Source organism: Chiloscyllium plagiosum, chromosome 4, assembly GCF_004010195.1.
Source record: "Chiloscyllium plagiosum isolate BGI_BamShark_2017 chromosome 4, ASM401019v2, whole genome shotgun sequence".
Lineage (NCBI taxonomy): Eukaryota > Metazoa > Chordata > Chondrichthyes > Orectolobiformes > Hemiscylliidae > Chiloscyllium > Chiloscyllium plagiosum.
Genome location: NC_057713.1, coordinates 7,189,410 through 7,204,239, shown reverse-complemented (window position 1 = coordinate 7,204,239; position 14,830 = coordinate 7,189,410). Strand labels below are relative to the sequence as shown.

The following is a 14,830-nucleotide window of genomic DNA, read 5'->3' as shown; positions in this document are numbered from 1 at the left end:
CTGCACAGAATAATCCAGTTAAAATCAAACTGGTGTTTATAGAGATTCACCATGACCTTCTTGATTTTGTGCCATGCCAAAGTTGCATTTGTTAGCAGCATTCAGTTATAGAAACCTTGCAAATGTAACTTGTATCTTATTGTTCTGAATGCAATTCTCCATAAAATTATTTAGTCAGAGTTATACAGCAGAGAAACTGAGCTAAAATGTACTATTTAAGCTACCTGCAGAAGACACTGCTTTGTCATAGAACGATAACATGCTCTGTAACTTTTAGTGGTTGGTTTATTGCCCAAACAGTATCCCCACTTTTTAACCATATGGAATCTTTTTGCATGCCATATGTGAGTCTCCAGCCAAATGTTTTTTCGCTGCCTTCGGTTAAATTCTATTAACAGACTCCCGTGTCGTCGACGGGCTTTGCGAGATTTACTCTTTGATTGCTCTTTCTTCAGCTGGGAAACCTTTTCCACCTGCAGAAGAGGGGAGGATAGTAAGAATTAGGACTTTTGACAGATTTGTTTTCCCACAAAAAATGCTTTGATACACTCAACACAATTCACAAACCATTGTCTGTTAACAACACTTGAATAAAAAGCTTCTTAGAAATATCTCTATAATTTTAAAGCAAATACATTTCAACTTCTAAAAAAGGAGCTTTTTTCATTATTTGTTCATGGATGTGGCTATCTCTGACTAAGTCAGCATTTCTTGGCCATTCCTAATTGCCGAATCTCCATTCCTGGAGAAGTTGGTGCAGTCTTCTTGAAGCGCTGTAATCCTTAGGATGTACAGGCAGACCAAGATAAAATAAGAAACCAGATTTTAAAAATGTTTATTTCAAAAAAAAAAATCATTCTGTACATTTAGGGTTAGATATGGCACAGTGACAATGTAACTGGTCTGATAATCTAGAGGCCCAGACTAATGATGTGGAGACACAGGTTCATATCCTACTGCTGCAGTTGGAGGAATTTACATGCAATTAATAAAACCTGGAATTTAATACACAAATTATAATTTCCTCATGACATTTAAGAACTATTTAGATCAGCACTTGCAACATCATACCATATAAGGCTGCAGGTCAACTGCTGGAAAATGGATTAGAATAAGCAGATGTTTGACGACTGGCACAAGGACAAAGGGCCTCTTTCCATGCTGTAAAATCTCTGACTCTAAAATAATTAAGGCAAGACCTTCCTAAATTTCACCCAGTAGAAATCAGAATAAAGAAGGCACAAACTCATTCCAACAACCTAACATGGACAACATGAAATCTAGTAGCAAAGCAATCAGCACTTATAGAATGCGCTGAAAGTTGAATGCCAGCAGATCAGCTAGTGGAACATTAATAACTGCTTAAGAAAAAATAAGTGCGACTCAATAATAATATCTGCTAAATCATCAAGCGAGCTCATGATTATTTATACACCTTCAGAGCGAATGATATCAGACCAGAAAGTGGAACTCATTTTGGTAATCAAAGTACAGACATGAGAAGCCATTCATTTCATTGATCTTTGTTTTATGAAAACTAAAAACACATCAAACATAGGAATTAACATGCAATTGAAAGCTGGGCAATAAATACTGACATCCCATAGAAATAAAAGAAACATTGAGTAACTGCAGAGTTATTGTCTTTATGCATCACTTAATCCAGAAGTGCTTTTCAGATACCGGTAATTTTATTTGCTTCTATTGATATAACCTTACCTCTTTCTTTGCAATTTCTTGAAGCCTTCTTGGGAGACGTTTAATATTATGACTCATGGCTCTTCTGCGCATTGTTGGTGGCAGTGACTGCAGAAACTGAGAACCAGATTTATGTGTGACTGCTTTTATCATGGCATTGATTTCAGCAGCACGGGCTTGAGCAAATGTTGTTGCTGCAATATGAAAAATCAAAAGACATTACGTTTTTAATAAGATTTAATACAATTTTAAGGCAACAGAAGTTCTCAGAAAATATAGAAAATAGAAGAGCAGGCCTTTTGATGCTTCAGCCTGCTCAGTCGTTCATTATGATCATGACTGATCGTCCCACTCAGTAGCCTGCTCCTGCTTTCCCTACCACATCCTTTGATCGTTTTAATCCCAAATGTAATACCCAACTCATTCTTGAAATCAGATAACGGTTTGGACTTGATTTCTTTCTGTGGTAGTGAATTAAACAGCCTCACCAATCTATGAAATCCATCTCCACCATTTTCCTATGCAATACATTCCAAATCCCAACAACTCCCTGAGTAAAGAAGTTTCTCCTGATTTTATTTAGTTCTCCTGCTGACAATCTTGAAATTGTGACCACTAGTTACTGACATACCCATTCATGGAAACAGAATTTCCTTCTTTACCCTGGTAAAATTGTTTATAATTCTGAACACCTCAACAGGATCACTGCTTAATCTTCTCTGCTCCAAGGAGAATAAGCCCAATTTCTCTAATTTGGCCTCATATCTAAAATCCCTCATTCTTCTCAACTGTAGTGAATATAAACCTAAACAAGGGCTTTTGGATGAAGGGCATTTGCCCGAAACGTCGATTTCGAAGCTCCTTGGTTGCTGCCTGAACTGCTGTGCTCTTCCAGCACCACTAATCCAGAATCTGGTTTCCAGATCTGCAGCCATTGTTTTTAACTCATAAACCTAAACAATTCAATCTCTCCTTATGCATCAGTTCCCTTCCCCATCCTAGTCTTCAGTTTGGCAAACTTTTCACTGTACCTAGGTATATGCGACAATAATAAACCAAATCAAAAACCTTTATTACACTCCCACTATAGCAAGAGCCTCATTTCTCAGATAAGCTGATCAAAACTGCAAAATTCCAGGGATGGTCTCACCAAGGTTCTCTAACTGCAGCAAGACAGAGTCATAGAGATGTACAGCATGGAAACAGACCCTTCGGTCCAACCCGTCCATGCCGACCAGATATCCCAACCCAATCTAGTCCCACCTGCCAGCACCCGGCCCATATTCCTCCAAACCCTTCCTATTCATATACCCACTCAAATGCCTCTTAAAATGTTGCAATTTTACCAGCCTCCACCACTTCCTCTGGCAGCTCATTCCATACACGTGCCACTCTCTGTGTGAAAATGTAGCCCCTTAGGTTTCTTTTATATCTTTCCCCTCTTACCCTAAATCTATGCCCTCTAGTTCTGGACTCAACTTTGTCTATTTATCCTATCCATGCCCCTCATAATTTTGTAAACATCTATAAGGTCAATGCTCAGCCTCTGATGCTCCAAGGAAAACAGCCCCAGCCTGTTCAGCTGCTCCCTATAGCTCAAATCCTCCAACCCTGGCAACATCCTTGTAAATCTTTTCTGAACCCTTTCAAGTTTCACAACATCTTTCCAATAGGAAGGAGACCAGAATTGCACGCAATATTCCAACAGTGGCGTAACCAACGTCCTGTACAGCTGCAACATGACCTCCCAATTCCTGTACTCAATACTCTGAGCAATAAAGGAAAGCATACCAAACACCTTCTTTGCTATCCTATTTACCTGCGACTCCATTATCAAGGTGTTCGAACCTGCACTCCAAGGTCTTCTTATTCAGCAACACTCTCTAGGACCTTATCATTAATTGTGTAAGTCCTGCTAAGATTTGCTTTCCCAAAATGCAGCACCTCACATTTATCTAAATTGAACTCCACCTGCCACTTCTCAGCCCATTGGCCCATCTGGTCAAGATCCTGTTGTAATCAGAGGTAACCTTCTTCGCTGTCCACTACACCTCTGATTTTGGTGTCATCTGCAAACTTACTAACTGTACCTCTTATGCTCGCATCCAAATCATTTATGTAAATGACAAAAAGTAGAGGATCCAGCACTGATCCTTGTGGCATTCACTGGTCACAGGCCTCCAGTCTGAAAAACAACCTTCCACCACCACCCTCTGTCTACTCCCTTTGAGCCAGTTAGATTAGATTAGATTATTTACAGTATGGAAACAGGCCCTTCGGCCCAACAAGTCCACACCGACCCTCCAAAGAGTAACCCACCCAGACCCATTCCCCCTGACTAATGCACATAAAACTAAATTTAGCATGGCCAATTCACCTGACCTGCACATCTTTGGACTGTGGGAGGAAACCGGAGTACCTGGAGGAAACCCACGCAGACACGGGGAGAATGTGCAAACTCCACAGAGATAGTTGCCCGAGGCAGGAATTGAACCTGGGTCCCTGGCGCTGTAAGGCAGCAGTGCTAACCACTGAGCCACCCCAGTTCTGTATCCAAATGGCTAGTTCTCCCGTATTCTGTGAGATTTAACCTTGCTAACCAGTCTCCCATGGGGAACCTTGTCGAACGCCTTACTGAAGTCCGTATAGATCACATCTACCACTCTGCCCTCATCAATCTTCAAAACTTCTTCAAAAAACTCAATCAAATTTGTGAGACATGATTTCCCATGCACAAAGTCATGTTGACTATCCCTAATCAGTCCTTGCCTTTCCAAACACATGTACATCTGTCCCTCAGGATTCCCTCCAACAACTTGCCCACTACCGACGTCAGGCTCACTGGTCTATAGTTCCCTGGCTTGTTCTTACCACCCTTCTTAAACATCCTTACTCCTATATTCAAATCCTCTCATTATGAAATCCAATATACCACTGGCCTTCTTTATTAATTTTTGTACCTGCTAACCTTCAATGACGAGTGAATGAGGACACCCCAATCTCGTTATATAGTTTCATCTTTCAATTTATAGCCAGTTAGACAAAAACCTGCCTTGCAGTTCTTACTCCCAAAGTTGATAACCCTACATTATATTGCATAATAATTCATATGCCCACTCAATTAACTTCTCCAAATCACAGTGATGGGCGGCACAGTGGTTAGCACTGTTGTCGCACAGCGCCAGAGACCCGGGTTCAATTCCCGCCTCAAGCGACTTACCGTGTGGAGTTTGCACATTCTCCCCGTGTCTGCGTGGGTTTCCTCCGGGTGCTCCAGTTTCCTCCCCCAGTCCAAAAATGTGCAGATTAGGTGAATTGGCCATGCTAAATTGCCCAGAATGTTAGGTGAAGGGGTAAATGTAGGGGAATGGGTCTGGGTGGGTCGTGCTTCGGCGGGTCGGTGTGGACTTGCTGGGCCGAAGGGCCTGTTTCCACACTGTAAGTAATCTAATCTAAGTAAAAAATTTGCTTTGGCAGTCAGAACTCAGGTATGCTGTGCATTTGGCTAGCCCAAAAGGTGTTGACTTTGGATGATCATGGCCTTGATGCTGGTGCTACTGGCTCCTACAAGAAAGCTAATATAAGTACACCTGACCTCCCAGCCAATATGGAGAATCTGTCTCAAACAGCGCTGATGTTACTTCAAGGGCCTGAGGTGGCATCTATGTATAATCCATATTTCGGAGTCATAGAGAGGAGTCGGAAGACCAAGACTGCCAAACATGAGACAGACAGAGAATGAATACAAGCGAGTGACAGAGACCTAATGCCAAGAAACTTCATGGACTCTAGAGTCAATGTTGAGCACTCCCTCACAAATGTATACTGTGCTGTCTCCTATGTCTGTCATGCTAATTGGACAGGCAATACCTAGGATGCTGATGTGTCAGGTCTAAATCCACAAATATAACTATTTCAGGCTGTTCTCAACTCTTGTCCAGTTCTCCCAGATTTGACACAACTAGATGTTAGTATGAAGGGCTGTACAGGGTTAAACAAGCCTGAGATGATCCAAATATACCGTTTAAACCTGTCGCCCAATTCCTAAGCATCTGTATCCCTCTGCTCCCCACCTACTCATGCATCTGTCTAGACGCATCTTAAATTAATCTACCTTGCCTGCACCTACCACCTCTGCTGGCAATGCGTTCCAGACACCCACCACCCTCTGTGTAAAGTACTTGCCATGTGTATCCCCCTTAAACTTTCCACCTCTCACCTTGAAAGCGTGACCTCTCATTGTTGAATCCTTCACCCTGGGAAAATGCTTATCTCTATCCACCCTGTCTATACCCTTCATGATTTTGTAAACTTCAATCAGGTCCCCCCTCAATCTCCTTTTTCCTAATGAAAACAAATCTAACCTACTCAACCTCTCTTCATAGCTAGCACCCTCCATACCAGGCAACATCCTCGTAAATCTTCTCTGCACCCTCTCCAAAGCATCCACATCCTTTTGGTAATGTGACGACCAGAACTGTACACAGTATTCTAAATGCAGTCGGACAAATGTCCTGTACAATTTTAACATGACCTGCCAGTTCTTATACTCAATACCCCATCCAATGAAGGCAAGTATACCATATGCCTTCTTGACCACTCTATCCACCTGTGCAGCAACCTTCAGGGTACAATGGACCTGCACTCCCAGATCTCTCTGCTCATCAATGTTTCCCAAGGCTCTTCCGTTCATTGTATAATTCGCTCGAGAATTAGACTTGCCTAAATGCATCACCTCACATTTGTCTGGATTGAACTCCATCTGCCACTTTTCTGCCCAACTTTCCAGTCCATCTATATTCTCCTGTATTCTTTGACAGTCCCTTATGCTTTCTGCTACTCCAATCTTCGTGTCATCTGCAAACTTGCTGATCATACCAACAGTGCCCTCTTCCAGATCATTTATGTATATCACAAACAACAGTAGACCCAACACCAATCCCTGTGGAACACTACTAGTCATCTTTCTCCATTTCGAGATACTCCTTCAACTACTACTCTGTCTCCTGTTGCTCAACCAGTTCTTCATCCAACTAGCTAGAACACCCTGCACACCATGTAACTTCACTTTATTAGTTTACCATGGGGAACCTTATCAAGCGCCTTATATATGTCCATGCATACGACATCAACAGTCCTTCCTTCAATCAACTTGGTCACTTCCTCAAAGAACTCTATTAAGTTGGTAAGGCATGATCTCCCCCACACAAAACAATATTGCCTATCACTGATAAGCCCATTCTTTTCTAAATATAAATAGATCCTATCCCTCAGTACCTTCTCCAGCAACTTTCCCACCACTGACGTCTGGCTCACTGGTCTGTAGTTACCCAGAATATCCCTACTACCCTTCTTGTACAGGGGGACAACGTGAGCAACCTTCCAGTCCTCCGGCACCTCACTTGTGTTTAAGGACGCCACAAGGACATCTGTCAGGGCCCCAGCTATTTCCTCTCTCGCCTCCCTCAGCAACATGGGATAGATCCCATCCGGTCCTGGGGATTTGTCTACCTTAATAAACTCTAACCTTCCCAAGACATCTTCCCTACTTATGTCAACGTGATCCAGACTAATCAAACTTCTATCTCTAATCTCAATATTCATCATGTTCCTCTCCTCAGTGAGCACTGATGCAAAGTAATCATTCAGAATCTCACCTGTTCTCTCAGGTTTGACACACAGCCTTCCTTCATTATCCTTTAGTGGACCAATCCTTTCTCTAGTTACCCACTTGCTTCTTATATAGGAATAAAATGTTTTGGGATTCTTCTTAATTCTGCTTACTAAAGCTATTTCATGACTCCTTTTAGCCCGCCAAGCGTTAAGTCAGGTTTCAATTCTTTGAAATTTTTAAGAAAATTGACAACGGAGTAGCTTGCTAGACCACTTCAGAGGGCAGTTTAAAGTCAATGACAGTACTGTGCATCTAGAATCATATGTAAGGATGGCAGATTTCCTTGATGATACTAGTGAACCCATCAGGTTTTTATGACAATTAATTCACATGAATTCAAGTTCCACCAAATGCCACAATGGGATTCGAACCCAGGTGCTCTCAGGATTACTGGTCCGGTGCTAAAACCATTACAGCTTTGCTTTCCCTTATAAAGACAATTCATTAAGAGTGCTAACAAAAAATTAAAAGTCTTAGATGTACGCAGTACGGAGCAAGTTTTCTAAGTATGATGGGAAAATCTGTGGGGATCGAGCCAAGAACTTAAACTTAATGACTTTCACCAGGCTGCATAACACCTTTAAGGGAGTAGAAAAAAAAGTGGGTGCTAAACTCACTGATAACAGGGATAATGAGAAGATGAAAGAAACATCCACAGAGCAACGTATAGCCCTGATTATTCAGAAGAATGTGACCTAAATACAAGGATAATCAATGACAAGTGATGAAAAATAGAAACATTGTAATGAAATATAAGAATTAAGACTATAAACTGCTAATGTGTGTTTCAGACAACTTGGCTAATTCTGCAAGAATGACTCCAACATTGTTTGTAAAGCGAGATTAAATTAGCTGAACTCAAGACTCCAAATAGCTGCACACAGTATATCAAGTGCACACCAAGAAACAGCCTATCAGAAGATAGCACTCCCAATGCACTAAGAGATAGCAACGTGAAAGAGAGCGATTTAGCTATTACACAGGAAAAAGGTTTGTGTTGAATTTGTATGCAAATTGGAATCTATTTAAATAGAGAATCTACAGTTAAATAGAGTTGCTTAACAACATTGGCCTTTACAATTCGACATCAAGCAGTTGACAGAATACAGGTCATAGTCCCATGCACTCTGCAAACCAATAGAGAAGACCCAGGTTAAAGACTATCATTAAACAGAACAGCTAGGGAGTTGGATTGTTTGAGAACCAGGCCTAGTTCTAACTAATTTTGTTCCCTCAACAATAAAGCAAGCTTCTATCTAGTATCATATACTTACCAGTTATGCTTTTGGGAATTTGAGAATAGCCATGACAGCTTCCTCTCGAGTTTCCTCGGTACCCTCGGAAACCTCCTCTGTATGAACTTCGCCGGTGGTCACCATAAGATGGCTGACTGGACCCCACTTGCTGCTGTTGCACATAACCACCAGTAACGCCTGAAGACAAGACCAAACATGAAATAAAGTTCTAGGAATTCGGAAAAAAAAAGATGAACATGTCGATACCCTATCAATCAGATCTAATTGCAGGGGCAGGGGTGATTAATCTCAAGATCTATAAAATTCTAATAGGATTAGATAGGGGAAAGACAGAAAGGATGTTCCTGATAACCGTGGAGTCCACAACGATGGGTTGCGGATTAAGGACACAGGGTAGGCTATTGACAACTCAGATGGGGAGAAATTTCTTCATGCAAACAGTGATAAGCCTTTGGAATTTGCTACCACAGAAAGCAGTTGTTTTCAAGAAGAAATTAGACATAGTTCTTGCATCTAAAGGGATCAAAGGGTATAGGGAGAAAGCAGGAAAAGGTATTGTGTTGGATGATCAACCATGATCATACTGAATGATGGAGCAAGTTTGAAGGGCCTATGTTTCAATGCACGTTTAGATAAAAGAATGGCACAGTTCACATGAAGAACTAACCAAAAATGAAGATAAAGCTCATTGGGAATTTTCAAATTTTAAAAACAAATGCCAGAGAAGGTTCACAAGTAAACAGAATAAAAATTCCAATGATAGATTCTGCCATATTAAAGGTGGGGTGCATGCAGCAGTAGTACACTTTTACAGGTGGCTCACTACACTCATTGGAGTGACTATCCTGTACTGCTCCTCATTACCACCCAATTCTCACCTATGGCTCGAGGTAGTTATTCTCTACTGGGATGCAGCTACAGCTGCATAAGTGGCATAAATGAGCAAACAAACCAGCTCTCCTACTCTTGGGGACTTTCAGCATTCAAAGACTGATTCTGTATGCATGAGATCAGGGTAAGAGCCAACAGTCCTGAGGGAAAACAACTCACTTGCATAGAGTTGCTGTTTACTAAGTAAATAATCTATTATTCTGGTAAGTTTTCCTAGAGTTAATGTTAGACCAATTCTTCTTTCTTTTGTTCGTATTCTTACTCTACAGTTAAAATAAAGTGTGTTTTGCTTAAAGGTGAGCAGTGTAACCAACTAAATTACGTTTGGAACACAGACCTTACATTTACTTTTAAAAAGTTAGGATCTGGATTATCTTCTTGATATATTTGAAGGTGGCTTGGTCTGGGTCATAATACCATTTCATTTTCTGTCAGTAGTTGACTCAGGATGTTGATAATGGGGGATTCAGCAGTCATAATACCAGTGAATGTCAAGGAGATAGTTAAATTCACCTGTTATACATAGTCACTACATGGCATTTGTGTGGTGTGAATGTTATTAGCTACTCATCCCAAAAATTGTCAATGCCTTTCTGTATGCAGACATGTCCTGCTTCCATACATGGTGTTGTGAATGGTACTGGACACATCCCCATTTTTGAGCTTGGACTTGAACCAAGGCTGTGAAAGATACAAAACACAGTAGCCATGACAGAAGCCAAAACGAATATCAAAGAGCAAGTTTTTGCTGATTATCTTGTCAGCCCTGTCAATGATACTTCCATCACTTTGCTGATGATTGAACAGATGATTGAGCAGACATGAAGAGTTGGGTAAGGAGACCCAAAGCTTGATCAAACAGGTAAGTTTTAAGGAGCAAAAGCCAAAAACAAAATTGCGGATGCTGTAAATCAGAAACAAAAACAGAAATTGCTGGAAGTGCTCAGCAGATCTGGCAGCATCTGTGGAGAGAAATCAGAGTCAATGTTTTGAGTCGAGTATTCCTTCCTCAGGACCCTTTTAAGAAGCATCTTAAAGAGATGCCCAGGATGTTTTGAGAGAGAATTCCAGAGCTTCTAGCCTGGAGAGTTGACAGCATAGCAGTGTTTCCTCTTTTGAATTAAACCAGAAATGAGAGGCTGGTGTTTAAAAATTCCTTTTAGAACTGAGATGAGATATTTCTCTCTCAGCTGTCTCAGAGGAACGGAGTTGGGCCATTGAATATTTTAAGGGAGAGATGAATAGTGTCTTGTTTGGTACAGAGGTTATATTGAGTAGATGGTAAATCAAAATTGTTATGACGTAAAAGGAGACCAGTCAGTCCATTGTGCTTTTGTCAGCTCTCTAAGCATTCTGACTAAGTTCTTGCTTTTCTCTGCAACCCTGCAAGTGAAACAATTAACAAATGCCCTTTTGAATGCCTTAACTGGATCTACCTCCACACTTCCAGGGAACGCATTGTGTATACTAACCAGTCACTGAAAAGGTTTGCCTCACCTTGTATTTTGCAAAAGACTCAAACATTTTAAATCTTTTTTTTTTCTGGCCCTTGCTTCTTTTACATGCAATTTCTCCCTATGCAACCACCCAGATTCCTCGTGATTTTGAAAATGCCTACCAGATCTCCCATTAGCCTACTCCTTTCCAAAGAAAAGAGTCCCAACTTCTGCTAATATTTCCTCAAAAATAAATGGTCTCATCGCTGGAAAAGATCATAAACCTCTTCTGCACTCTGTAGATAATCACTATGATCTAATTGAATGGTAGAGCGGGTTTGATGGGCTGAATGGCCTACCCCCATGTTTCTACTCAGAAGTTCAGGGTGAGAATGCAAAAGGCTCTATCAGTATTGCTGAACCTAGGAGAAAGGGATAGACAGTATACTGCAGACTCAAAAGTATAAGATCAAATCCGGACACGTGGCTGGATGAGAATAAAACAGATGATGAAGCAAAGTCATTAGGATCTACGGATGCCACATACTTTTACAACATGAATTGTTTGGTCTTTTTATTTTTCACCATAGAGCAATTAAATACATTAAAAATCAGCCTGTGCAAATATTTTGTACCTTGAAGACTTGTAAAGCTGCCACAGCGTGGGTTAGTGGTCTGTGATTCAGACGGTCCCATTCCAGATCTGCCAGCCATTTGGTCGGTTGAGGAAAAGGTGATATTGCTAGGCTGGTTTCTCATCAACTTGGCATATTTCTTTTCCTTCCGACTGACTCCAGACATAGCTTTGCAAAGAGAATGCAATTAACATACTAGCATAACAAAATTTATACAAGCAGAAACAATAAATTTTCACAAGCTCTGTACCAACATGAAATCAAGGATTCAGTTATTAGGGAATGTATTTGCTTATGAGTATGTCGCTCAAAGATACATTTCTAAAAAATCACTTTACTTGTGGACAAATAGTCATTGGGGAAGAAAATCTACTGTCCTTTCTCAAAACGTTAGGGGAGGGTGGTCAACGCAGACAGACAATAAAGGCTAGAAATGTAAGCAATGCGCCGTAGTCAAGAACCACAAAAAATCTAAACATACTGAAACTTACTGTTTGGTGTACCAAAATGAAATATTGTCACATGACAGGTAAGAGATTGGCCATTGTATTATAATTCACCATGCAACCAAAAATACTTTAAAATATCCAGCATTGAAATATTTGTATATCTTTGGAATTGCTCTGTTCTCTACCACATAATGATTGTAACTCAAAAAGTTTGACACCCTTAAGATAAATTATTGCACATCACACTGAAGTTAAACACATTTTATGAATTTTTACTGCAGTAAGTTCAAACCATATGAACAAACAAATTGGCTCTCTGATCTTGCTTTATTCATAACGATGAGGCCACTTAGTTGCTCAAAGCCTGTACTTCAATACAATGAGACCATCACTGATCAATTTCTATCCAGGCCACCAATCACTGATGCATTCTGTGGGATTTACATTTACAGTTTTTAATGTTATGGGGTGTCGTGCTTCCAGCTGATATCAGTACTGAACAGGTCAGATCCCAGACAGGAGTCTAGCTTGATAGATTTGTTTTGACTTTAGCAAAGCAGCATCCTGATGAAACATAAGCACAAAATAGTACAGATTTTGCTTCAACAAAATGGAAGTTATAACAGGAACAAGGATAAAATTGAATAATCCAAACTACCAACCTAAAAATACAAACTTAAAGATTTTAAATACACAGTAATAATGTAATCCTATTAAACCCAAACCACTCTTTATAAATTGAAAAGAATCCAAATAGCATTTATGTAGTACCCAAAACAAACCCCTGATACAGTTTCCAAAATATCACTCGTATAAAACTCATACCAGAGTCCCTGGACCTATACTTTGGTAACTTTAAGTCACTTGCAACTTCAACTTTTAAACTAGAACTGAGATAGCTTCTTCATGGAGCTCTGAGTGTTTCATGGTACTCAGTTTTAATGCCTTAGAACATTTCTGTCCTGGGACTAACACCAACTCTTGAACTGAAGGTAATTTTTAATCATTATATCTTCCCTTCTTTGGAGCATTGCTCTACGTAGCCATCCTACTCCAAACACTTCACAGGACTAATGTTACCCAAAGTCAAAAGTAAAACTAAAACTTTGTCTCTCACAATGTGTGTTTCTCTCAAGCTGAGAAAAAGCACATTCCAATACAAACTATCAAACATTTGAGGCCCCATTATTTAACATGCTGCACTGCAAAACATCTAAAATAAACTGAAAGGTCTAGGAGAAAGTGAGGACTGCAGATGCTGGAGATCACAGCAAACAGCACAGCAGGTCAGGCAGCATCCAAAAAGGAGAGTCGACGTTTTGGGAATAAGCTCATCCATTAGCGCACAAAATCCATTCACTCAACAACTGTTCTTTAAAATAAATCACCATTACATAAATACTTACAAGTTAATAATTAACTTCAGGCACTCAAACACTCACTGGTTACTAACTAAAAAACAAGAACCCAAACACTCTCTCTAAATAACATTTAAACATTACACATGCAAACTCTATAGTTTATATCACAATCATATACAAAAAACTCCATGATTATTTGTCATTTTAGATGATGCAGAACTTTTTCCTTTACTGTGATAATTAAAAATGTCACCTCAAATAATAATCGGTGAACACTTAGCAGTTGGAAAGACTTGGAAGGCAAGGTAAATGGGATGAACTCTTATTAATTAGTTATCTGCAGATTTCACTAGTGACTGTCACATTAATTAAAAACCCTTGGTAGGATGGAAGCTGTCGTGAGGGAGTTGTAAAGCTAACAAGCTCACAGTCGTAACTGTCAAAATGTTATATTGATTTGAAAATTATTCAATGGTAAACATCAGACTTATCAAGCATACACTCATCTCTAAGCACAAAATAATTTTATTATTACTCTTTTACAAAGGTTCCCGAGTCAAAGTTAACCAAATAAACATTTTCTTAGAAGTTTTTTTCTGTAGTGTCCTCACTTCTGGACCAAGAGGACCAGTTTTGGACTGGGACCAGATTGAGTGGATTAATGGACTTTATTTTGTAAAACAGCATGGTAAATAATGGGACCTCAAACGTTCGTTCTTGCATGGGCTGAAGGAAGGTCACTGGATCCAAAACATTAACTCTATTTTCTCTCTACAGATGCTGCCAGATCTGCTGAAATTTTTCCAGCAAATTCTATTTTGTTTGTATTTAAAAAACATTTCCTTAACAAGAACAGGAATTGGAGAAACTCAGATCTGCAGAATCTGTGGAGAGGAAGCAGAGATAACCTTGAATCCAGTGGCCTGAATTCATTCTCCAGTAATTTGTGTTTTAGTTTCAAATTTCCAGCATTTACAGTTCTTTGTTTTATTTTAGTTTCGTTAGCAACGTTCACAAAAAACACCAGTGTATATGTTTGTTCAACTGGAGTACAAATTCAGCTCCAGGCACCATGCTTTGGGAAGAACGTGAAGCCATTAGATATGGTGCAGAAAATATTCATGAAAGCAATTCCAGGGCTGAGGTATGTCAGATCTTGACCAGATGCTCACTGATGTAGGTAAAAAACAATGACTGCAGATGCTGGAAACCAGATTCTGGATTAGTGGTGCTGGAAGAGCACAGCAGTTCAGGCAGCATCCGAGGAGCAGTAAAATCGACGTTTCGGGCAAAAGCCCTTCATCAGGAATACAGGCAGAGAGCCTGAGGGGTGGAGAGATAAGCTAGAAAAGGGTGGGGGTGGGGAGAAAGTAGCATAGAGTACAGTAGGTGAGTGGGGGAGGGGATGAAGGTGATAGGTCAGGGAGGAG

The 14,830-nt window shown here is 40.2% G+C and overlaps 1 protein-coding gene across 4 annotated transcripts in view; it reads right to left on the bottom strand.

Annotated features, from left to right (window-relative positions):
- Positions 1–14,830, bottom strand: part of pop1 (POP1 homolog, ribonuclease P/MRP subunit) — a 61,613-nt gene that overhangs the window by 40,308 nt on the left and 6,475 nt on the right. For 3 of the 4 annotated variants that reach the window (XM_043687652.1, XM_043687654.1, XM_043687655.1), the window contains exons 2-5: positions 11,591–11,758; positions 8,647–8,805; positions 1,720–1,892; positions 225–473 (exon numbers count right to left, since the gene is read on the bottom strand). In XM_043687652.1, coding sequence (XP_043543587.1) covers positions 225–473; positions 1,720–1,892; positions 8,647–8,805; positions 11,591–11,756 — 747 coding nt within the window. In that variant the 5' untranslated portion in view covers positions 11,757–11,758. Of the gene's footprint in view, positions 1–224; positions 474–1,719; positions 1,893–8,646; positions 8,806–11,590; positions 11,763–14,830 lie in introns of all 4 variants that reach the window. The other variant, XM_043687653.1, reaches the window with a different exon arrangement.